The 26,982-nt window shown below is 33.1% G+C and overlaps 2 protein-coding genes across 5 annotated transcripts in view; one reads left to right on the top strand and one right to left on the bottom strand.

Moving 5' to 3' along the window:
- The first annotated feature begins 601 nt into the window (after positions 1-601).
- LOC141462046 (BTB/POZ domain-containing protein KCTD3) lies at positions 602-9,050 on the top strand. Of its 2 annotated transcripts, none has more exons than XM_074143619.1 (13): positions 602-759; positions 847-956; positions 1,478-1,710; positions 3,042-3,142; positions 3,225-3,345; positions 3,421-3,669; positions 4,541-4,790; positions 5,250-5,366; positions 5,497-5,636; positions 5,809-5,995; positions 6,088-6,199; positions 6,754-6,935; positions 7,150-9,050. In XM_074143619.1, the coding sequence occupies exons 1-13, from the start codon at positions 701-703 to the stop codon at positions 7,335-7,337; spliced, it is 2,049 nt and encodes a 682-aa protein (XP_073999720.1). In that variant the 5' UTR covers positions 602-700; the 3' UTR covers positions 7,338-9,050. The 2 variants fall into 2 exon arrangements, with proteins under 2 accessions (XP_073999720.1, XP_073999721.1); XM_074143620.1 differs by having other exon boundaries at positions 6,103-6,199.
- A 2,186-nt stretch (positions 9,051-11,236) lies between these two features.
- Wnt2 (Wnt oncogene analog 2) overlaps positions 11,237-26,982 on the bottom strand; it is a 32,888-nt gene continuing 17,142 nt past the window's right edge. For 2 of the 3 annotated variants that reach the window (XM_074143621.1, XM_074143623.1), the window contains exons 2-5: positions 13,727-13,950; positions 12,914-13,185; positions 12,102-12,405; positions 11,237-11,654 (exon numbers count right to left, since the gene is read on the bottom strand). In XM_074143621.1, the coding sequence (XP_073999722.1) occupies positions 11,503-11,654; positions 12,102-12,405; positions 12,914-13,185; positions 13,727-13,950 (952 nt within the window). In that variant the 3' untranslated portion in view covers positions 11,237-11,502. Of the gene's footprint in view, positions 11,655-12,101; positions 12,406-12,913; positions 13,200-13,726; positions 13,951-26,982 lie in introns of those variants that run through there. The other variant, XM_074143624.1, reaches the window with a different exon arrangement.

Consider the following 26,982-nt stretch of genomic DNA (forward strand, 5'->3'; position numbering starts at 1 on the left):
TGGTTCAGACATTATTTTTCTAAATATTTTGCGAACTATTTAAACTTTTTTTTTACTGCCCTCTACAAAAATGGTTCTTTAAGCTTAGAACATAAATTATATTGAAGTGCAAACAGCCAAAATATGGGAGTCATTGGCACCTTACCATCTACATGATGAAGGCTTGGCTTGATTCCGCAGCCTGAATGGTCTTAGCTTTCTGCAAAAATTACTTTTTAAAATTGGAATGGTCGTGAGCATAATAGGTTCACTTTGCAACAATGACGAAATAAAATAGGAACTTTTAACTCTTTTCTGTTAAGAGAATGTGGAGATATGAGAGCGTTTACAGATTTAATAAAACAAGTTTACTCTATTAGTCTGCTCATATTTGTAGGCGTCAAAGCGTTTTATGTATAAATTCTAAAGAGGAAAGATGGCAGGGGCGCCTCTCCGAGAACCTAAATATAAAAATTAAAAACTTATATCTATAATTAAGAATATCCACCTCCAATATTTACGAAAGTACACTTTTCGCTTAGTTTCAGTAAAAGAAAGTTATGTGAGTTTTACAACTCCAGAGTTTTTTCATTTGGCAACCGTTCCGTGTACTTAAAGCTCCACTAATCAGCGTAGTAACAAAGGTTATAGAGTGGGAAGGTTACGTCAGCTAGCGATATAAATATTATGAAATTTATGATCAGATGATAATTTCTGAATTATGAGTACCTACCCTAGTAGTGTAGGCGACATAATTCATTTAAATGTTGGAGGAAAAAGGTATACTACAATCCTTTTCTTTAATCAAAAAATATCGAAACATTTTTATTTCATTTAAGTGATTTTTGGTGTTATTAATTATACTAGGTTTTCTACTTCGCGCCAAACTCTTATGTGGATACCAGAAACATTTTTCACAGCTCTACTTAGTGGAAGGATATCTTCTTTAAGAGACGAAGCGGGAGCTTATTTTATAGGTACTGGCTGAATATGTTTACATTAACAGTTTTCGCTTTTACATATCGTGGTGCAAATGAAGATAAAAAATCTCGCGTATTCCTTGCGGCAGAAAGGCATAAATTAGTTTGTTTTTTTTCATAAAGTATTAAAAGTTTTCAAAAAGCAGAAAAAGTATATTTTTTTCAAAAGTGTCTGATTGGAATAGAATTTGTATGTAACGTTATCTGCAGGAACCAACATAAATTATGTTGCCCTCTAACTATTGAGACTTTTGTTAACCCTAGTAAACCCACCTTCACCATTTAACTTTGATTTCGAGAGTATACCGTTTTTTCTTTTACATTCGAACATGTACCACTTGGATAAAACCTCGAAGCAAACTATGCCAAAGTGGGATTAAGATTATGTGAATATCCAGCAAAATCGAAATCGGAAGTACATTTTTTAGTAAATAAATGTAAATTATTGAAGAAAGCTATTTTTTATTTGTGTATGAACGTAAAGTCTTAATACAAAAGATTTTGTTAAATCTTTATAGATAGAGATCCAAATCTTTTTGCACGTATTTTGAACTACCTGCGAACAAGAGAAATAGATATCGCTAATTGTGAAATCAGCCATTTGCGACATGAAGCTGAATATTATGGTGTGGCACCATTGGTGAAAAGACTGTTGCTGTGTGAAGAATTGGATCAGAGTTCATGTGGTGATATTATCTTCTATGGACTTCTACAACAGCCTACACCGCCTACTCCTCCAGATCTAAGAGTTGTAAGTTTGTGTACATTTATTCATTCTTTATAGGGTTGAACAATTGGACCAAATTCCTTTTTTAGAGGATTGAGGTCCCTGAGTGCTAATCGTAGCACTAATAATAAATTTGACACCATTCACTCTTAGCCACTCTGTTGAATCTTTCAGCTAATCTAAATCGAAAATGGGACAGGCAGTATCAGAGATACTGACACATTCCTCATACCGCGAAACGGTTGTAAATTTTAATTTTTTTTTTTTCTTCAATACGAAATTGGGAACTAATGTAAACCTTAAATACTTTTGGAAACGGAGTCAAATGATCTGGACGTTGAGGATAAATAAATCCATCCGATCTTCAATTGTGGTATTTTAGGTCTCGAACAAACAATTTTGACACAATTTAAAGTCTTTTTCTGGAACTAAGTTCTCAAAATGTTTTAAGTTTTAATTCTTGAAATCTTTCTCAAACCAAATGCGTTCACTAACAAACATTATTTTTGTATTCTAATTTGGATTAATGATTTTTTCCCCAACCTTTCGCAGCCGGTAACTCTTATCTATTTCCCCATCCATTAGTTCTTTTCATTTGCGATTTATTTTCTCATCTCAGTTATTTTCTTCCTTTTAGAAACGTTATTTTTCAAGTGTTCTAGGTTTGTGAACTTGTAGTTTCGTGATTTATTTCAACTTTAATGTGACTTGTATTCTCTCTGTCCATCAATTGTAACAGAACTCTAATGATGCCGTCTTTCAATTCTGCCAATCACTTTCTAAATTTCACTACAACCTTACCTTATAATGAAGCTTATAATTTTGGCCGGTAATATACTTCCTCTTAAATGAAAACACTGAGTTAATAAATTAACTAAAACACTCGTAGTTAAGTGGATAAACACAATTCGTCTATGAAGATAGTTGTTTTATTTCTTTTCTTTTTTCAGCCATCTTAAGCAATTGACCTTTTGGACTGGTACAGTTTTCCAAATCTTTTATTGTTAGCATTTTGAACTCTCTGCTAATCCGAGAGGAGGTATCTCTAGCTGTTAAATTAGCCAATTGCCATTTTAAGTATTATGGTGTGGCTGGCACCATAGGCGTTGATAAAGATTGTTGAAGTCAGATCTGTATGAACAGGGAGATTGCTGTAAGATTGGCTCTCACTTTAAACGATAAACTGTTATTTAAACGATAAACACTAGACTAATACTGCAAATGAAGTGTTTAAAAAACAATGAGAGAATGATTCATTGGTTGGAAAAACCAACTCTGATATTCAAGTATCTGCCTAAAATCAATTCCTTGTATTTTTGCTTAATTTATAATATTATTAATTTTAAACATTTCAGTCGAAAGAAAGTTGTCGCTCTTCAAGTAGTAGCGTTGCTAGTGGAGGAGCCCACACTCACACCCACCGCTCACATTCCCGCAACTCTTCTTGGGATCCAAGGTCTTTTAAAATATCTGGTAAATTCTAATATTTGTTAAAAGTTCTCGTGTACCAACTGTTTTTTGTATTTGATGTTATTTAGATGTCAGTCATTACTTTCTCCCAGAACACCGTCTTCATCCAGACCTGGCCATTCCAGATCTGGATCATTAGATATAAGACATTCGGTTATAGATTTACCAGCTCACACGTCATTACCTCAGGTTTATTACTCATTTTTATCTTTAAATTCAATATGTTTTACCTATTTATTACGTATAATTAACATTATTTTTCAGTTGATGGGTACTGGAGGAAATTCTAAAATTGTAGCTATCAAAGCGCATCATTCTTGGGTGGCGGTGGCATATCCACATTTTGTGGCATGCCTAGCCATTCGTAGTTCAAAAGGATGGCATCACGTGTTCACTTCACCACATATTGATCAACCAATAGATAGGATTGCTTTAAATGCTAAGCTTTCGGATTATGGAAAGTACCCTAGCCAAACAGAGTACAATATGTTAGCTGTTTCTTATTCCTCTCAGGTGAGTTTAAGCAAAATTTTACGCCAGTTAAATATAGTTTTTTAATCTACTATTTGATTTAATCTATTTTTATGCAGGAAAACATCTTTGAAGTTAATAAAAAATCCTTTATTTAATATCTCTGTTCTTTCGAGAAAGGCACATCGAGCAGGTTTACGGTTTAGTTTTTTGGGGGTTGGTTCAGTGTAATTGTTATAAATGCGAACCGAACGGGTGATCCCTAGTTTGAGACCCGCGTACAGCTACTTATTTTTTGGAAAATGTTCATTTTAATGTATTAGTATCCACTCCTCCATTCATTATAACTAACTTGGTAATCGTAAGTTAAGCTCCACATTAAAAAGAAAGTCGATGGTTTCTTTATTTGTAAAGTCGAATTACGTGGGGATCTAGCAGAAAGGCTCTGGTCCAAACCAGTCATCATAAAGTTCCACACCTTTATTTGAATTTTTTTTCTAGGGAAGTCATTACAATGTTAAAGGGTAGGGCACAAATGTTAATTGTACTGCATGACTGAAATCTTATTTATAGGAATCTTATGTCCAATAAATTTGCTCCTAAAATTAAAGGAAGTTAAAAGATTTTTCCACTTATTGAAATCCGGGAAATAATAATTACAATGTGATAAAAGTAGATATATCTGAAAAACCTAAAGAATAACACTAGACTATGCAGTCCTGCTTAAGCTTAACCCAAGAAAGAAAACAAACACGGGAACTGATTTTCGCCCATTTTCCCGTAACATGTGAAAGGCTGCTTGAAATGGAAAGAGAATAAAGATTGTATTTTTTTTAGCTTAAAATTCAAATCAGCTTTTATATGCGTCAAACTTTTCTTTAATTTGAATATAGGATTTTATTTTATTTTTTAGATTCGATTATGGGGAGTTAAAGAACACGGACCCAGGCTCAACATAGGTGCATTTAATCTAGGTGTTAAAGTTGAACACCTATTCTTCATAGGTACCCAACTGGTTGCATTATCTCCGACAGGCAAGGTCGGAGTATGGCATTCTATGTCACAACATTGGCAGATACAAGATGTACTTCCAATATCTTCCTTCGACACCGCTGGTTCCTTTCTTCTCTTAGGATGCAATAATGGTTCAATCTATTACATAGGTAACTGAAATTTTAAAAAGGCATATTCACATTTCTGTACTAAAATTGCCATAATTATAGGTGAATACCAGCTTAGGCTTTGCTGTATTATTATTCAATTATGTGAATCTTATCCCTCAGAGTTCTTATAGTTTCTCTAGTTTGATAATACGAAGTAAATTTTGTATGTTGGAAGCTTGCGTTTGCTTTTAGGATTGATGCACTCATCAACTAAATGGTTGTAATCATACATGTGTGAGTTTTGGGACAGTAAATGTTTTGTTTTTTTTTTTGTTATGCGGGGATATCCTATGATATCCTAATGGGCTGGAATATTTTTCTCTTACAGGACTCTTAGTAAATTAAAAGTAATTGTTGATACAATGCAACATTTTTTGGCCTTAACTTTTTTAAATTAATTATGGTTCCGTTTGCATAAACACTATAAAACTGAATATGCCTTCTATGTTTTGTTTCCAGATATGCAAAAATTCCCTTTGAGAATGAAGGATAATGATCTGCTAGTGACAGAACTCTATAGGGACCCTTCCCACGACCCTATTACAGCGATCTCTGTATATCTCACACCAAAAACAAGTATGTATAGTTATGTAAAAACATAATGTTTAAGAAATTATTTTAAAATATAGTGGTTTTATGAGATTTCTTTAAATAATTTTCAATGAACTAAACTTTTTACTTATAACATTCAATTTATCTATTGCAGGTCTATGCGGTAACTGGATAGAAATTGCTTACGGCACAAGCTCTGGCACCGTAAGAGTTATTGTTCAACATCCTGAAACTGTGGGGCATAGCCCACAGCTCTTTCAAACTTTCAACGTTCACCAAAGCCCTGTTACAAAAGTAAGCATATGAATTCTTTTCGTTACTATTGTACTTGGTGTTTCATGAGTGCTGATCAATGAAGGAACCACCTCCTCTATATAAATAATAGAAATATTTGTTTAAACATTGACGATCAACGTGTAAACGATGAAATTATTCTTTTTCCTGACATAAACTTTTCAATGTACAGGTAACCCTTTCAGAGAAGTTTTTGGTCTCCGTGTGTTCTGAATACAACCATGTAAGATCTTGGAGTGTCACTAGATTTAGAGGTATGATCTCGACACAACCTGGTTCAACACCTGTAGCTTCTTTTAAAATTCTCTCGTTAGAAGAGGTTGATTCCAATCTGGGCTATACTGTAGGAAACGATTTTGGTAAATTATTATCCATTTATTATGAATTTAATAAAATAATTTCCAGGTGTTTTGTTGTGAATAGTGAAAATGAATATTATCAATTTATTTAGATTTCAAAAATTCAGGTCCTTTTGGCGAGCAGGATGATGAGCAAGTTTTTGTTCAAAAAATTGTCCCTGAAACGTCAGAATTGTATGTAAGACTGGCCTCAAATGGTCGTAGGTAAGTTTTCTCATGTATAAATATTAGTTGAAAAAATGAGATAAAAACACTATATTTTCAAGTTTAAGATAAAGTTGAAACATTTATATGGAAACTAACTAATACAGCAAAAACAAAATTTGAATAAAAAATATTAAAAGAGTCTTTCTCAGTCTTAATGTGCGCTTTAGCCTGTCGGTTCCTCCAAGAAGCACACTTACCACACTAAGTACATTTTTTTATTTTTCTGCGATTATCATTAATAACGCTTGCATGTGTAGTTTAAACATATATTTACCAAAAGTCGGAAAATGTAGAAAAATGTGTGCCCAATTTTTTATGTTTTTTTTTGTTTTACATAATGGAAAATTATTAACCCAATCGTTAATAATTCACAACCTGGTTCAAACAAAATTTAAGAGTAAAAGTAGGGAGGCATATTTTAATAAATAAAAAATACAAATTATTATTATTAGCAACCCCATCGCAGCATATCATATTCATTTGTCTTATACAGTAAAAAACTGTATTTTTATAAACTTAGCAGATAAAATTTAACGTACATTATTTGTTAGGGTATGTGTGATCCGAGCTGTGGACGGTGCCACGATTACATCTTTCTGTGTCCACGAATGTGAAGGACCATCGTGGATGGGTTCACGCCCACGTAAGTTCCTCTTTACTGGTCATTCGAATGGAACCCTTCAGATGTGGGACTTGACCACAGCACTGGATATCTCTAAGAAGATGGAGCCAGGTGTGTATATATTTATGAATATATATTCTCAAGTTTCAAGGATATTGATTGTGAAGTAGTACACGCAAGTTGGAATTATTTCGGAAAATGTAAGAGTAAACGTAGGGAGGCATATTTAATAAATAGATATTCAGAGACTGACTTAATGTTTTGTATTCTTCACAAAGACAATTAGCTTGTCGTTTTAATTTATAATTATCCTTTTAATTTATAGTTTCGCAGACCGCTGGAGGGCCTACACCAAGGGAACTGTTGCGCATATTGGATCAATGTGATCTTTGTAATAGCCATTGTTCTACACCATGTATATCGCCATCCCAGTCTACCCATGGATCTTCAAGATTGAAGGCATCTAACTTGGGGTTTCTTACGCAACAGTTTCATTTCGAGAGCTCTACATAACTTTCAAGCGGCAGCTTCTGTCAGTTGTGTTGAATCTTTCTTTCTTTTTTTTTTTTAAAAAAAAAAGTAGAAAGGTGATTAACACAATACTCTTCCAATAATTTAACTTGATTTTAAGGTTGTGATTAGATGAAGTTGGATACAACTGTCACTTCTGCTTGAATTAATACATGTTTCCATGAATTTGTAAATGTTGATGAGTGAATCTGTGAGGAAACAGAGGAAGGAAGTTTGTTGTTTCAATTCTAATACTTAATACGTTGATATCTTTTCGAGAGATCATATCTCTCTGTTTTGAAGATTATTCCTGATATCAGAGTGACTCTAAATATTTCATCGATATCAGCAAGTTTTTTATGACACTGGTCTAGGCAATAAAAAATTATCTTTGATTTGGAAAATATCCCTGCTCCCTTATTGAGAGCAAGATTTGTGCATGTAAAACACATTTACCACTTCGTTCCGTAATCTGAAAGAGTTGGATATAAATAACATCCCCTTTAATTCTGAGAGCTACTTTCGGCAGGTTCTTCCAAGTGTATTGTGACCATTTGTGTACACTCAGGTGGAGAGGATTTGATTATAGGCATCTTCAATTTTGGAGCAGGGTAAGCGTCAATATGAGAAAAATAAAACGATTGGATATAGTGGTTTATAAGGAAAATGATTGCCTCAGTGTTTGCAACACTGAGATCCAGAGCTCGAATGCAGCTGTTTGCCGTTAGATTTCTCTCCCTAGGTGCAACAGCTAACTGTTTGATTATAAACAGCGTTATCTGTAACGAGAGAACGTTATCCAGAGACCAACAGTGCACCGATAAAGGTTTTCGACGGCAATGACCTCAGATGATGACGCGCCTTTAATTAAAAAATATTTATATAAATAATAATAAAAATACACAAACCTTTATTTAATTAATTTTCTCAGTATAGTTAAATTTCCAAACTAATTTTTTTGTGTGTTTGTTATACGTCATACAAATAACATTTTTTTCAAAAGCAGAAGAATAAGAAATACAATTTGTAATTTTTTTTTTCGTAAACAAGACCCATTGAGTTATTGAGTAACAAGCTTCTCTCAACTGTTTTCCATTGTTCCCTGACTTGAGCTGCCAGAATTTAGTACAATCCAGCCCGCTTGAGTTCATCATCCAGCGTTTCTGCAGACAGAAAACTTTATTTTGGCTCCATTGAATTATGATATTTTGAAGTTTGTGCGACTTTCCATTTTTGGGTTGTACCGACTACACACAAAGAGGCCACGTCCAATAATTTTTTTTTTTTTTATTCTGGGGATCTTAAAATGTGTATTTCCGGGGAAAACTCAAATATGAAAATTTGTACTCAAATTTGAAAATTCTCAAAAAAACTTTTTCTTCGAGAAAGAGTTGAATAAAAATAAATAAAAAATTATTATAATTGAATAAATTTGAGTTTGTTTGAGTCCTGTGGACTCAACTCATGTACATGAGGATTAAAGCAAAAGTTCCTGAGTTAATAATGTGTGTTCTTAAAGTTGTAAATAATTATAATGCTGGCATTTAAAAAGTTATTATTATAAGAAATATATCTTCCTAATAAAGCGTACTGATTATCTTGTGTGATTAAAAATTATCGGTTTTGTGCAAAATATAAAGTTTTTAATGAAACTTTGGTGATATTAACAGTAAGTTTTACTATTGTACTATGAATTAAAAGAAATGAATTAATCAATTGAGTTTATTATATATTTAAATCATTTTATTTCTACTTAAATTAACTACCTAATACAATAATCTTTTATGCAAGAAATTTATCTACAAGAGTCAGTTCTAATGTACACTTTGAAAATTAGTAACACGTACCCTAAAGGTAATAATGAAATGTTTATTTTTGTAATAACTAACTGCCATTTACATTTTTGCAGGCAGGTTATTTAAGGTTTTATGAAGTTTGGTTAAACTACGTTACTTAATGGTAGTGAGGATAAACCGATGAAGCGAATGATTCCCATCTTTAACATATCTTACATAACGGGAAGGGATTAGTTGTGCTTGCGGTTGGCGTATTGGGTTCCCACGCGGATGTCCCGTGTTTGAATCCAGCTGCTGACCCTTAGATTTTCTCTTCCTAGGAGCTTCAACAGCTCATTGTCCGGTGATTAACAGTGTTGTCTGTAACGGGCGAACCCTGTCCAGAGGCCGGTAGTGCACTGAAACAAGCTCAGGGCGCCAATAATCTGAGATGTTGACGCGCCACTCACACGACTTTCTCTTACCACAGTTTACATGCTTCAATTTTTTTGAAACTTACAATTTGCCCTAAAAAATTGATAACTTCAATACATGTTCATTTAACTCTTTGAGGCACACAATTTTAAAGAAAATAAAAGCCCTAGTTGCACAGGATTTCTTTTATTATAAAAAAAAATGGAAATAAACATTCATTTCCATTATTTTACTTATGTAATCATCCCTCTCAAATAATCATCACTCTCAAAATAAGAAAAAAGAAAAGAAAAAATTAATACCATTTCAATAGTTCTTTTTTAGTGTGGGACACTGGTATTGTATAATACCACTATGCAACTAATGCTTTATATGATGTTCATTCAAACACAACTTTTTACCAAAACAAAGCGGAACTTTGCAGACAGTACAGCACTGTCCTTCAGCGTACTGTTCCTTGAAATGTTTAAGTTCCATGTTTTGACCCAATTTTTTTATAAACAATATATGAATTAACAACAGCTGCATCCAAATAATAGAACAGTATGCGGTGCCACCATTTTTTACTATCGGTCAAGTTTATAATAAATATAAAAATTATTTCACTTATTTACGCATTTAACATTGGTGCATAACACTGCCAACTGAATGAACAACTTTAAATAACATATTAAGCTGTATGTATGAATAACTTCAACTTTTCGAGGTGGGTTAAAATATATCCCACCATGCAGCAAAAGCTAAGCAAAAGGTGAGACAGTTTTTAACCCACCTAGCCGCAAAGAGTTAAAAGGTACTATTTTCTATAAAATCGCTGACAATTTAAAAATTCTATGAAGTGAAATAGCATTTCCAGTCAACCAATTTACTTCAAATTTGTAATTTTGGTTGCCTATTTATTAAGCCTTAATAGTACTTATTAGATAAATCCCAAAATTCATTGAAATTGCGCTATCTAAGTAAGCCCAATCAATCCCCTTGATAAGAAGTGCCTTTATGCGAATTTTAATTGGAAAATGTTTCAAATGAAAGTTTTAAAACTGGATATGAACAATAAGTATGCAAAGTTCAAAAAGAAAATCGTAGGAACCATTTTCGAAATAATCCTAAAAGTGGATAATCGATTTAGTTAAGTGGCAATTCCAGTTGACTATTTTTGTCCGAAAGCTTATCGTCGGGTCCAATAAAATAAACCAGTAAAATGTGAACTTACTGCGATATTTCGTTTTTTATTAATGTTGACCATACTCCACACACACATGTATACTTACCAAATTTGTAAAAAACACATTTCGAAACCTGAAATTTTGACAAGATTGCAATACTTTCAAGTGGAAGTGTATTAAGAGAAAGTACTAAGAATTACCTGTTTGGAATAGCGAGGAGGGGCGCCAAATTTGAATTAAATGCAAGCTGCAGTAATTTACAATTAACATGTGAAAAAGTAGTTGTAATTGAAAGTTATTCGCTACAAATTATCATAACTTTGCTGCATACCAGAAGTATTTAAGTGCAAGTTCTGGCTCGGTACATCACGCCAGCACTACATTTTACTGTGTATGAACCTTGTTTTCTTGCAAAGTTAAATGGCAATCAATTAATTGAATTTTGGTAAAGTGATACAAAATATCTTTTAATTAAATATAAAATTTATTTTTAAATTTAATTCCTATATGCTTAAATTAATCGTGCTTAGAAATTTTATCCTATACATTTTATTACAAATTTGTTTAAGACTGAAAATAAAGTTAATTGAAACAATTCTATCTAATATCATAAACAGTATTTAACAATTCGCTTTAACTTTAATATATAATAATAATTGAATACTGATCATTGAACTTTACTGGAACTTTATTAGTACATTACAATCATCCGCGGTCGTATTACTGCGATACTGGGTACAATTATCGCAACATTAACACATCGTTTTAAAAATTATAAAAACAAAAATGTAATTATTTGCAAGTATATACTTCAGTGTTTTGTGTACATGTCTGACATTCTACTTGGCAACACCAATTAAATTTACAATTACACTGCCAAGATTTCAGCTGTTGATGTGTATTGTAGCCTCTTCCACAGCACAGCTCATCACAGCTTCCTAAACCTTAAGAAATAATAATAAAATGTAAGTAATTGTTCATTTAAAAAAAATTCTGCAGCAAGTGCGAAAGTGCTTCTAGTTAGACATCTACTCTTTCTATTTCTCTTAAAACACAGTGTATAGCATCAGCAGCTGAACACTTTTTGTTTCAAAATGCATTGTAAAATGGAGTAAGTTATTCTCACAGTCCATAAGTTTCCAAAAAAGCAAACTCCTAAGTTAGAAAAATGAATAATTTTAAAGTGATTAAAACTATCCGGTAGAACAGTTGCATAAGGATTAATCATCAAAAACTACTGGAATAAACGTTATAAAATACCGTTCCTTTTTTTATTTTATGAAATTCCCAATTTTTCATTTGAAATAATGGACAGATCCTTAAAAATAATATTAATTTATCGTAACAACGTAGATCCAAATAGATTTAGAGTATCATAGTATTAAACTCGCCTGTAGCTGATCGATTGCAGTTTCTGCCTTTAGTTCCCGGAGAACCAATTGTATTATCAGGTTCACAATAATTTGGCGAATGTTCTATGAAGACGAGGTCGGCTGTTCTCGGCTTGCGATCAGACTTACCGGTGACCAACGAGCCCTGTTCACCTAATCTAACTTCTCGAGCTCGCCAATATTTTCGCATCAAATGATCGCCAACTTTCTTAAATCTTGGTAAGCTCATCCAACAGCTACGCATTGTGCAACTTCCCGACACTCCGTGACATTTGCAATCCTTGACCAGAGTTGTTTTAATTGCCTGTAAAATAATAAACGTTATGTAAGTCCACGTGCACTGTTTATATTGGAAATAGTAAATCTTTCAGATGCTGTATGCTTCAGATCTATAGATGACCATCATGTGTGATTCATGTGTAAGAATTTTTTCACACTAAATTTTATTAGCTTCACTTAAAAAAACAAAAAAAAAAAACGATCCTTTTGAGGAAAGTGAGACGTCCCAACTTCTTTCAATGAATTGCATGGACAAGCGATGCTTTATCTGAGTCCAGAAAATTTAAGTTCATTCTTCCGATCACGCTAGTAGCATTTCTAGTTCCAGAACCGAGTTAATAATGTTATAATTTCTACAAATTTATCGCTGTAATTGAACATATGTCCAGATTTTGAAATATAATTAATAAGTTAATCAATAAAAGTAATTGCAACGATAGAAGAACACACCACCAGATTTATACTAGGTTGGTTAGTCTTAATATTAAGTAATAAAATGATACCACTTCTAAAATAAAAAAATGAAAGCTAACATTTCTTCCAGCTTTATTGTTATGAAGATTCATAAGAGCTCGGGCGTCTCCTTCAACTTCTCGATTATCAAGAAACTTCCTGGCAATCCTGAGTCCCAGAGCTAAGTCCACCGAACAGCCAGCCCATTTCCAACTGGCCTGAACTCTTGGCTGCCGTCGATTGGTAGTACCACAGCCACAGGAAGTGATTTCACCGCGGGAACAAGCTGCCATTATGCTGTACACAACCCCAGCACTGGCTATAGAATATGTGTAAGCTGCTTCACGACTTCCTGAAACAGATGTACTTCTAAAACATATTAACGTGCATAAAATGTGCCTTATTTCTTGTTATTAATCACTATACTTCGCAACCTTAACGAAGTAATTTAGTGGCAGAAAAAATAATAAAATAGTGAAGTATAATGTCATTAGTTTATCTGTAAGTACGAGAAAAAATGTCTCTCAAGGACAAAACCATCTGCTTACCTAAACAATTTTATGTCCTATTGCTACCTTAAAACAAAATGCCGAGTCCATGAAAAAATAATTCAGTTCCAGACATGAGATTCAGTCTGCAGTCTTCATAAAATGGACAAGGGGGAAACAATATGAGCTGATGTAATGTTTTCAGCACAATATGATAAGCTGAGATTTAAATATATCGAACTGCTAGAAATTTTACAAACTTCTCTATACGAACATTGAAAGGCATCTGCATTACACATTAGTTCCTATTGGATTAGGAAAGGAATTCATTCATTCCTATACACTTAAACCATTGCAAACCCAGTATATCATTGTCTTTATGATTTATTATGTATAAAAACCTACCTACAACCAGCACATATCCAAATGAATGACCTTTGCCAAGATGTGTACAATCCCATCTGTGTTTGGCAAACTGAGCGTGGCATTCAGCGAGAGCCATGCTGACTCCTTGGCCCAAGGCTATCATCAGATCCGGTCCAGTCCGACACATTCTTCTCTGGGCGGCGGTCAGCCCGGCCACACTGCCGCACACCAGTTCCGAGCCCCACCCTCGGCAAGCCGCCTCTCTGCAATCAAGTTTGCTGTTTTTAGTTGATTTATTTTATTAAACAGGTTTAATTTAGTTTGGTATGACTGTTAAAAACTCCTTTATTTCTTATAAAAACAAAAACAAAAATACTGTACATCTGCTGAAGCTTATTTATACATTTCCTATTGGTTTTAAAAGTGTAATAGTGATCATAGACCTTACAAAAGAAATTTCAGGGCCGTCTCAAAGTGAAATTATTGAGATTTTATAGGATGTCACGCATCTGTTAGTAATCGTGCACTTTCTTTAGAACTGGCTTTTATACTAGAAGTATAAAGAAACGGTTAGCCTCCATCTCTATAATGTGAGTAAAAAAATAAACAAGAGATTGTGCCAAATGAACTTATAACCCAACAAGTCGCGAGAGGAAAAGATATTTGCCAATGTTTAGATATGCACTTTTACAAATGAATAGAGGCAAAGATTGATTGGCAACATTCTGAGACAAGTGCTCAATGGTTGGATTGCGTGCAAAACTTCAACGTTTGGTACATAAAATCCATTTTAGATTATTAATCTTACTACTCCAATATTTTGAAACAATCCATTTTAGAACCAAATATGTTTTAAAGGAAAAATAAGAGATATAATTAGATAATGTTACCCAAATTTAATTCGAAAAATGAGGATGTCGTGTAGTGTAAAGGCCTTTAATTTAGTGGCCATTATCTTGAGGCAATCTGTAAGAACTCGTTCCTTGGCGGGCTACTTCTCCAACGAACAAAACTTATTTAGTTCTACACCATGTTTAGGGGTTATTAACAAATAATTCCACATAATTACAGTTGTATTCATTTCATTTTGTCCAGATGGAATAATTGAACCTTTTAAATCTTTAGTAATAGATACAGCTTTTATCTGCCGACAAAAATTGGAGATATAAGAGAATAAAATACACCTCCAACTTTAGATTTTTTCCTTCAAAATTAACGCCTTAAGGGTACGGTACATCAATCTGATTGGATCCCATTTTGAATTCGTTACTTCAGTCTGATCTTATTACTTTCAATTTACCCTTCTTGTCCCTCATACATTATAGAAAAAAAAATTTTTTTAAATGCATTGTTTTCAAAACTTCAATAAATTATGAAAAAGTAGATCTCAAGTTCTACAATAACAAGAACATTTCCTAAAAAGTAACTTTAGAGTTGTAAATTTTTTCTCGAAATTTATTAGATCTGGGTTGTTGCAAAAAAAATTATAGTTATAAAGGAGGATTTACGATATATTTTAAAGAAAATTTAGGAATTTTATCTTTTATAGAAAAAGAGAAAAAAATTGTCAAAGTTGGGTGTTTTTCAACGTTACAGCCTTTTGCCGTTCTTTATGACGATCAACCCTTATACTCATTGTTTTAATGAGTTAAGACTACGGCAAAAAATAAAAATAATAATGAAGCACAAAAGAATTATGAAACAGCCATTTTATGCTATATTTAATTAATTTTTTTCCCAGAAATAAGGTGTGGAATCATATCGTTAGTGGCCGGTTTTCCTGGTTTATCTTGTACAATATAATGTAGACTACTCTATAAAAGCCAAATTTAGGTGAACTCAAAAAATTATTTCTTTAGCAAAAAGCTGCGTTAAATGCAGTACTGTTTTAAACGAGTTGTAATATAAATTAAAACATTTGAAGTTGTAAAAAAAATATTTTTTTTTTTTAATTTTAAATTAAGACAGAATTTTTAAGCACACTAACTTTTTAAAAACTCTTTAGAAGTGGATGTGAGTATTTTGAGTGCGTGCGTTAGTATGGTATAATGAATGCATTTCCTTCGTATTCAAATCGAACGAGCAATGCAGTAATCGAGAAGGTGGGAGGTAGCTAATGTGATACTGATTTACACACATCTACACCCCATCAAATATTATAATGTATTCCTATCTGGATCATTAAATTTTCTTTTTCTTAATTGGCCTTACCCCGAAGCTTCGGGCTGTGAGACAACACTTCTTCCCGCAGCCATCCAAACCTCACACAAGTAATTCCTCCTTGCATTGTTATTATAATGTTAGTTTTTGTTTCCTTTAACTACAAATTACATATTCTAAAAATATCAATACACTCATTATTGCCGTGTCTACAATTACTGTCTGGAATATCGTTTCTATTCTAACACTAATCACATCGTTCTTATAAAATATTCCATCCTTTACAAATTTTTCTTTTATTTTGTTAGGCTTTTATAATCGTTTGTTTCAATTTTAGTTGTTTGCAACTTGCTACAAAATATTTAATGAAAAATCTGATAACATCTAATTCATGCTGATTCTCTTAATGTAATGATTACAATTCTAATTTTATTTTATTTTTATAACTAAACTTAAATTGAACAACTCAAAAAAAGGGAAGGGATTAGCTATGAGGTTAGCATACTGGACTCCCACGCGGAGGTCCCGGGTTCGAATCCAGCTGCTGACCCTTAGATTTTCTTTTCCTAGGAGCTTCTTACAGCTCACTGTCCGGTGATGGACAGTGTTGTCTGTAACGAGAGAACACTGTCCGGAGGCCGGCAGTGCACTGGAAAAAGCTCCGGGCGCCAATAACCTTAGATGTTGACGCGCCTTGAATAATATAAAAAGATAGTGCCAAAGTTGTATAAATATTTGCATCGTTTATTAAAGTTAAAGTGAGCTTCTAGATTCTTCAGAACTAGGTTTTTTAAATAAAGTATTTCAAAGATAAAGGTTTATATCTTTGTAGTTAGTATCTTAAGTTTTGAAAAAAGTGATAGAACAGTTTTTTTGGGGCAAAATTAATAAAAAATCTTTGAAATCTATTTCCCCCTAATTGGCGCTACAACTCGAGTTGTACAATGCGCCTATCTTGGCCTCCTCTATCAAAGAACGCTAGTTGTCCCGGACCAATGCTGCTACCATCCAGTTTCGGACATCAAGGAGGAGTTCTCGCATCCTTAGAAACACCATCACTCCATTGCGATCTTGGTCTACACCCACTCGACGCGTGCCATATATACTTTCTTTAGTTACCTTATATGGTATTTCCTCAGAATTCATGTGTTCTACCAAACGAAGGCGTCCCAAGCTTTATCAAACTCACCACGTCGACGTCCCGTGTACAAACTCCTTAGTTCCGCGTTACTTCTCCGTCTTAATGTTACGCCATAGAAATCTATTTGGAGAATCAAATATCTGGTTTACAGATTTTGACAACTATATTTATTAAAAGTAAAAGTAATGCCTATTTTACGTCTTTTATTGCTTTACGTCCAACTACCAATTAGGTGTCGTGGACGGAGGCGACTAGCAAACATACTTTACAGTAAATTTCTTGTATTAACCATTAAATAAAATCCAAGGTCTAAAGACCGGGAATTGAACACAGTCCCACAATATATTAGCTTTACAGGTCTCGCCTCTGAACGCTCGGCTACCGTGGCGCCGCTATGTTTATTACATAGCTTTTCAGAACTGTACATTGTTTTGAGTTAATATTAAATTTGAACTGTACACAATTACGTATTTATTTAAGATTTATTTCCGCATTTCGCACTGCTACGATGAGTTGAAGTGGCTTTTTCCCTGTCTACAGCCGCCAGTATTTTTTAGATTCATTCCTTTTCTAAGTCATTCAATCTCAAAGGTCATCTTATATTTTCCAAATCCTCAAGTTCAAATCCTCAATCCATTCTCGTAATACTAGATATCGTTCCTCCGTTCTCTATATTCCCTCACACCATTCTTAATCCTTCGACAAATCCTTTCTTAAACGTGCTACCTCTTTCTGGAACTCCTTGCCTTCATCTGTTCGTCATGCTCCTACCCTTTCTATCTTTAAGTCCCTTTTGTTCAATTATCTCCTTTCTAACCAGTTTTCTCCTTAAGTATAATTGTATTCTTTTATTTTATTAATTTTAATTTTTCATTTTTGTATATACTTATTTCTATTTATAAATATTTAAAAGTTAGACCAAACTAATAGAGCCTCCACCTTCACATATATTTATTCTTAGGGGACAATAGTCCCAGAATAATATATTCTTAAGAGAATAATATAAAAATTTGAAATTATATATTCAATTACGTAAACAGTTGAAAGATAAAATTAGCGTGGCTTTTTTCTTTTAAGCTGAGACAAAACGACAAAAAAAATGGGGAAAAATTTCTCGAGTTATCCCGAGAAGTCTACTAATCATAGAATGAAATGAATGTTCACACCATTTTTTTTTTTTTTTTATCCCTTTGGTGAACACGAATTAGCAGTATGTTCCATGAAACCTAGTTTAATGAAAGAAAGAGACTCTAAATCTAAAGGCAATACCCAATACTTCATTGAGTTTATTTATAGTCTAATGTGGAAATAGAAATTTTCAATGGATACCCAGGTTGTTGATTACAACAATAACAGCCCTTGGCTGTAGGAAAAAAAAAGAGGAAAAAATAAGTGGTTGGTAGTTAGTATATATATGTATAAGAAAAGTAATTAACGTTGGCAGTGAAAAAATATTATATTACGATATAGTTGGGTCACGTTTGTTAGCCGAGTGGGCAAGGATGCTCTCACGGTGTACTGGACTCCACACTTTTAACCATATAACTTTATAACTAGCTCTGGAACTAGGGGGAAAAAAAATATGTTTGTAACTTGTCTAGACATAGCTGGAGCATCTTTCTATAAAGTTCTAACTGAACTTATTATTATTACAAAAAAACAACAAAAAACTAAATTAGTGTAGCAAAAAATTTTAGTCACGCACTGAGGAAAAAAAAGAAACATAACACACATGTAACTGGAAAATATAACTTGGTGATGTACACGCTAAACATTGCTCTAACTTAATAAACATACACTTTATTAATGTTGTTCGTTATTCGCTGTTTGTGTTTTGTTATTCATGTTACTAAAGCTGTCAGGTTATATTTTTTTTTTATATGTAAATTAGACACATTATTCCTACGACAAGTTCCTTAATACTAAGATATGATAATTTTTCTGAAAGTTCTGTGCGTTATTCTAACTAAGTGAAAACACAACTGTTTTGTGTAACTACTGAATTATGACTAAGAGTATATTACATGTTGAATTCTAAGATGTACGATGTTCACAACGATCTGATATAGTTTTGTCACATGCTTCTTAGTTAAGCTACTAATTCTATATTTTGATAGATTTAGATTTGTACGTACCTATGAATGTTTCTAGTTTGAAACATGGTTTATTCAATTCTTACTTGAAACTTTTTCTTTCCTTCAATTATTTTTTAAAATAAATACTATACAGGGTGTCTATACTATAAATACTATACAGGGTGTCTATACTATAAATACTATACAGGGTGTCTATACTATAAATACTATACAGGGTGTCTATACTATAAATACTATACAGGGTGTCTATACTATAAATACTATACAGGGTGTCTATACTATAAATACTATACAGGGTGTCTATACTATAAATACTATACAGGGTGTCTATACTATAAATACTATACAGGGTGTCTATACTATAAATACTATACAGGGTGTCTATACTATAAATACTATACAGGGTGTCTATACTATAAATACTATACAGGGTGTCTATACTATAAATACTATACAGGGTGTCTATACTATAAATACTATACAGTGTGTCCCAAGCTATATGGATAACGACTTTTTCTCGGAAAACTAAGATAGCTAGAAAAAAACTAAAAAATACGTGTTCCCTTAGTTTTTTGTTAGAAATCCAAATTTAATTTGTAAATTTTTTTCTGTGCTTCCAGAAGCGAAATACAGGCACCAACTTCATTTTTTCAAATAGGAAGGTGTGGATTTTATTTCAGAAATAGATTCCTCTATTTTTTTTAAAGAAAAATTTGATGGGCGTGGTGTTATATCGACACAGGGGGCGATCAGAATCAAGCCGTAATTGCATCTGTAAATGAACTAAAGCAAACAATAATAGATGCCTGTAACTCGGTTAAATTCGAATCTATTTCTTTGGCAGTAAGGGACAATTGGCGGGAAAGAGCATGTCTATGCATGTCTATGGTGGAGACCATTTCGAGTATGATCTGTAATATTAATGAGGAGTCAAATTTTTAATACTTTTCTTCTTATTCAATCAAAAAACCGTTATAATATTATCATTTTGACATTTCTTATAAGAATCGTGTTTTCATTCATAACTTCTAAAATATCGCTCACAGAAAAAAATCGTCCAAGTAAATTTTTCTTTAAAAAAATAGAGGAATCTATATCTGAAATAAAATCCACACCTCCCCATTTGAAAAAATGAAGTTGGTGCCTGTATCTCGCTTCTGGAAGCACCGGAACAAAATGTACAAATTAAATTTGGATTCCTAACAAAAAACTAAGGGAACACGTATTTTTTAGTTTTTTTCTAGCTATCTTAGTTTCCGAGAAAAAGTCGTTATCCATATAGCTTGGGACACCCTGTATTTAAACCAAAAATAAGAATAGATAACATCATCAAACGGGTTCTGTTCCCAAAATAGCTTCTTCTTTTTTTGCAACTGCAGTTACATATTACGAGAAGTTATAGAAGTAACGCAAACTTTTTAAAGCATCTGTTAAATATTATGTAGCCATTTTAGCTAGCAAGTTTTATTTCTATTTCGTTTTGTTTTTCATTCAGTTATCTTATTATGAAAAACCTACGTATAGTTTGTGAATATTCCACATTTAGAATGAGTAAATTGGTGTAAGAGAAGAATTCAAACTGACTTACAATCCGATCCAAACAAGGATAACAACGGCAATTATTCTGGTAATCTGAGCTGGAATCAAAGAACAATGGGGCTGGCTCCTGTATATTACACGCTCTACACTGGTTCTGAATCATTTCTTGGAATAGACTAGTCATTTATAACATAAGAAAAGTACACCATTATTGTATTATATATAGCCGGATACATTCCGCAATAGAGCAAGTTCACATTGCCAGCAGATAAGAGATTATTTTCATCTCACATCCACAGAGACATTCTTATAAAAGAAAAAAAAAAACAACTGTAACAATGAACAGTCTGTCTGCTGGTTGGTTGGTTATTTTGACTGGCGAATAAGAGGTAAAATATAACAGTAATTTCACCTATACTTGTACATTTACAATAATTAAAAACTCCGTTATTTTTCAAAGGCTATTTATTGTACAGGGTGTCCCCAAGCTATATGGATAACGACTTTTTCTCGGAAACTAAGATAGCTAGAAAAAAACTAAAAAATACGTGTTCCCTTAGTTTTTTTGTTAGGAATCCAAATTTAATTTGTAAATGTTTTTTCGGTGCTTCCAGAAGCGAGATACAGGCACCAACTTCATTTTTTCAAACAAGAAGGTGCGGTTCTTATTTCAGAAATAGATTCCTCTATTTTTTTAAAGAAAAATTTACTCGAACGGTTTTTTTCTGTGAGCGATATTTTAGAAGTTATGAATGAAAACATGATTCTCATAAGAAATTTCAAAATGATAATATTATAATGGTTTTTTTGATTGAATAAGAAGAAAAGTACTATTTTATTATAAATTTTACACCTCATTAATATTACAGATCATGCTCGAACTGGCCTCCACCATTAGAGTTGCATAGACAAGCTCTTTCCTGCCAAAGAAATAGATTCGAATTTAACCGAGTTACAGGCATCTATTATTCTTGGCTTTAGTTCATCTACAGATGCGATTGCGGCTTGATTCTGATGCACCTAGATTTAGAAATGCTTTTAGGTAAGCAGAAATAAGGAAAGTAAGAAAAAAGTTATGAATAATCACCTTGTTTTTCGGGTATCCCCAAAGGAAATAGTCCATAGGTGTCAAATCCGGTGAACGAGGTGGCCACTGAATCGCCCCCCGTGTCGATATAATACCACCAGGCATGTAAAGAGATATCTCGATAGGCAATTTGATGGGCATGTTATATCGACACGTGGGAATTCAGTGGCCACCTCATTCACCAGATTTGAAACCTATGGAATATTTCCTATGGAGTCCTGTAACTAAACGGGTTAATTGTTAGGGGACAGCAAACGTGCATTATTCTATATATTTTCTGCAAACTACAATAATTTGCTATAAAAGTTCGATGACTGTCACACTTATTGCATTTATAGGAATTTTTAACACATATTTTGTCTAAATAATAATGACATCCAGCTATGGTTTAGTATCAATTTGTAGCGTAATTCTAAACCGTTCTAGTAGATAAAACATGATGCCTAAACGAGAGTATTTTACTAGTCTGAAGTTGATATACTTCATTAAAACTGTCCGGTAGGACAGTTGTATAAGGGTTGATTGTCAAAAAGTGCACGAAAAAGCTGTAACGTTGAAAAACACCCAACTTTGACAATTTTTTTCTCTTTTTCTATAAAAGATAAAATTCCCAAATTTTCTTTAAAATAAAGGGCAAACCCTCCTTTATAACTGTAATTTTTTTTTGCAACAACCCAGATCTAATAGGTTTCGAGAAAAATTTATTAAGTATTTTACTTGGACTGTCGTTGTTATTATTTCGCCATTTGACACGTTGATATTTATATATCATTACGCTAAACAAAAATAATCTTTTTCGAATGGCTTTCCGGTAAACCTATCTAGCTTTTTGCCATTTGTAATACTTCAAACTGGAGGTTAGGTCAGTTGTATAAAAGTTATTTGTCAAAAACTGTACAAAAATCGTTGTTTTTTATCTAGCTAGTCTGATATTTGGCATTTTCAATTTTGGCATGGTAGCTTTAAGGTATTACTTTCAGTTTTTAACAGTGTGTTTTTTTTTATATTATAGTTTACATTCTATGGGCATTGGAAAAACTCAAATGCATTCTAATAGCTGTCTCTCTAGACAGTCCTTTGATGAATTCATTCCTACTTTGTACGATACTACTTACTACTACGCCAATTAGAATTAACATAACTGCATTAAGAGAAATAAAGAGATCGCACCAGATTTTGTTTACACTTACTCCTAGTAAAAACTGCATACCCAAAGTACTGCACTCGTTTAAAATTTAGCTCAATGTCAGGAGTAGTTAGTGAAAGTAACACCAACGGTTCTGAGCAGAGAAGTGGTTACAAGCTCTGAAGACAGGTCGGCTTGTTTACATCTTTAGACTGATATTTAATTAAGCCGCTTAGTAACCTCGTCAATGAATTAATTCTATCTAAGAAAAGAACACTGGTTCTACTCGACCCTGTGTCGGGCCCATCTTACAGCCTCTTTTAAAACATTACACCCATTAAGTGCTGTATAATAGTATTCATAGTATACCTAATGAAGGTAACTTAGATATAATTTGAATTTTTAATTTCTCTTTTTTTTTATTCTAATTTTCGAATTTTCTGTAATATTGAAATAACCTCACTTTCACTCATGATGTAACCTAATGTGCTTCAAAAACGTATTCCTGTGATGACGCTTGAATTTAACCAAAATTGTGATTTTAGCGAAGTTCTAAAGTGCTCATCAAGTATTCAATCAAAATCTCAACTCATTTTTCATTAAATGTTAGCTTATCTTTGAACTGTTTAGTTAAGTTTCCTAAAATAGCATTTAATTTGAGCCGATACAGAATAGAAAAAAAACACCTACCCTGGGAGACCTGAACAGTCGGTAAAGAGAGTGCTTTCTTTCAGTCAACACCCACTATTAGCGTTAATTCACAGATTATTAGTTGAGGAAAAACAATTGGATCTTTTATAACTTTCGGTTCATTAATTATATTAAATTAAAATTAAAAATAATGCACATTCATCGCCAAGATAAATTGTTTATGTATGGTAAACCTTTTTTTTACAGTTTGAAATAACCACGTAGATCAGCGGTTCCCAATCTTTTTTCATTAGTGTACCCCTTTACCTGATTGTTTCCTTAGTGTGTACCTCTAACATATATAACATATATAAAATAAATAATCGTATTCTTGATTTTACGTATTGTAACTTTAAATTAACAGCAAAACAATCTGAATATAATGTGTCTTGTAAAGAACATGTACATATGATATGTTCCTATTAAAAAAATCATCTATGAATAGGTAAACATTTCAAACCAATAACTATTGCAGGGGTCGTAAATTGAAACAGCAAAGCTTTAATAAAGTAGAAGAGTAAATTATATGCGGGCCATGTGTAATATTAGTCAAAACTAAAGCAACATTTTTTCGACATTTTCAAGAAATCATTTAATAATTTTTGATATACAAATATATTTACTTTAAAAAAAATACTGCAGTATCGAATGAGTACTTAATTCTCGTAAATTTATATGTTATTCAGTTTTATTATAATAATTTTGTAATAAGTTGTAGGAATAATTTATTATATAATTTTTTTCTCATTAATAATATATCTGTATAATTTTTATATAAAACTATGGCAGATCAGTTACCTAGACAACCATGGTTTAAGGGAACTGTCACTAATAAATGGGTTGTTACGACAATAAGCAGGCTGAGAGCGAACCACGCGGTGTGCGGATCGTATCTTCACAGGATCAACAAAAAGGTCCTCTCTCCTCTTTGCGTAGATTGCAATGAGGAGGAGGATTTCAAACATGTAATAATGATATGTCCACGTTATGTGGTAGAAAGGAAACGAATGTTTGACGATATATACAGGTATTTAGATGCACCATTTCGCTACGAAGACATTATATTCTCCACCAACATTTATGTGCTTAAGTCGATAGCAGAGCTAGCAATGAAATATGAATGTATTTAAAAGCTATAGCCGAATTAGAATGAATGGAAGAAAATGCTTAGAGAAGGATTACGGTGATTTTAATTTTGGTTAAGCTATAAGGATGGCAGGAGCACAGAGTGCTGCTCCATCCATTAGCAGTAGTTTATGTAAATAGCAGTATATAGTAGAATGATGAATGTGTGAAGCGAATGTATTTGTAGGTAAGAATGGAGAGTGAGTGATATTCTAGTGATATGCACCTAGACGATGCTGGCTGTATGGCGGAAGCCAATGCCAAAAAAAAAAAAATTTATATCTTCCGCCATAATAACTTTTTTTTGGCGTATCCCTAGGAGTACGCGTACCCCAGGTTGGGAACCACTGACGTAGATGAAAACGGCCCGTACTATCAACTTCCTAATTTTAAGATCAATTTTGTTACTAGCTTACCATCAGCGCTATATGAAATAAAGGCGAAGAGGACGGTAGCTCTCAGAAAATCTCAAAAAGCTATTTCCGGTCCAATCGAAGATTTGCACGAAGCAGATATCTGTACTTGTATATTTAATTTCTTTTCAGGATAATTTACCAATTAAAAAGGTATACTTTTTAAAAATAATGTTTAACTACTTAATTATTAAATAATTTTGAGTATTTGGAAGTAATGGTGAAGATTTTAATTTTAAAGTTGAAACCATGAAGAAGGTAATAGTCATGGAAAAGCACCACTTCTAGGAATGGGCAAGTCTGTCTACAGTCTAATTAGCTCAATGATTCTGCGAGCTAGCTAGACTAGTGGAATTATCCTGCAAGGTTTATTGTGAAATTGAGTGGAAAGAATTAGTAATTTGATAGCTTCGTAACTTCATAGCTGTCTGCCACTTAGTGTTGAAGATCTGTAACCTTCAACTCAGCATGTTGAGCTGTTAATGATAGTCATTACGGCCATGTCTGATTACTCATGTAATTTTGTGAGAATAGACGGACATATCATTATCTAAGCTATCCAAGTGCGAACACTCCATAAGGCTTTCTTTTACTGTAATTATTGTATGATTAATCGACCAATTTTCTTTTAAAAATCGGATTTTACTGAACGTTCATTTATCCTTAACTGAACTAGCTGATCTGAGGCTGTCCTAAACACAAAATGGAGGTACGGTAAGCCTACTTAGTGCACATAATTTAAAGATAAAAATAAAGAGTAGTATTTTGTGATAATCATGAATGCTCTCATTAGTGGTTAATAAGATACGGGAAAATTTCCTATAAATGAGAAGTACGCCACTTATAGTAGCACCTAAACAAAATACAAAATTTGGATTCCCTATTTTTGAGTTAAGCTGCTGATCACTAAAAAAAAGTAGGTCAAAGGCCCTCAAAATCTTTATTAACCACAGAGCACACAAATTATGGGAACTGCACGTAAGCAACAGTTCCTCTTCTTGCAAAGAGTAACGGAAAGTAATATTTAACTGAGTGAAGATATAGATGGCAAAGCTATGACCTGTTTGTCTAGAGATCTGGTTTGTTGGTTGCCTAAAATGGAATGCTCATAGTTAAGTTTCCTTTATAACTATCTTGAACGGGGCAAGATTCCTTTGGTAGTGCAGTTATTGACTGACTGGATGCAGCGAGTGACTGAATGCAACAATGCATTAAAACTACTTCTTACAAGTAATATTCAATCATTCAGAACTAGTTTTTCCTAATGGGAATTGAAAATAATAATTTTCTTCGAAGCATCTTCTTCATTATCTACACAACATTCTAATAATGCTGATTCTCATAACAAAAACACAACTTCCAATTTTTTGCTAATGTTTTAAATTTATAAGCTCAAATTTCTCAAAATTTATTAGTTCTGGGTTGCTGCAAAAAAAATACAGTTACGAGGGTCGTTTGAAAAGTCCGTGCAAAGTCAGAGAGATAGCACCACTGGCGCGTATCGAGGTTGTTTAGTTAGTAGCATCTCTTGGAAGAACACACACCAAGTTTCAGCCAGATCGGTCTATTTCTTTGTGTTTGGCATTCGTTTGAATCGAGGAAGTCGAGTGATTTTCAAAAAATGGACGAAAAAGAATTTCGTGTGTTGATTAAACACTACTTTATGAAAGGCAAAACGCCTCAGGAGACTAAAGAGAAGCTTGATAAACATTATGGTGACTCTGCACCTTCGATTAGAACAGTTTATAAGTGGTTTCAAAATTTTCGGAGTGGCCATATGGGCACAAGTGACGCTGAACGTTCTGGACGCCCTGTTGAGGTTACTACTCCAGAAATCATTGATAAAATCCATGATATGGTGATGGATGACAGAAGAGTGAAGGTGCGTGAGATTGCTAGTGCTGTGGGCATCTCGAAT

The sequence above is a fragment of the Rhodnius prolixus genome, unplaced genomic scaffold (genome assembly GCF_049639745.1).
Source record: "Rhodnius prolixus isolate KJV_2025 unplaced genomic scaffold, Rpr scaffold_12, whole genome shotgun sequence".
NCBI lineage: Eukaryota > Metazoa > Arthropoda > Insecta > Hemiptera > Reduviidae > Rhodnius > Rhodnius prolixus.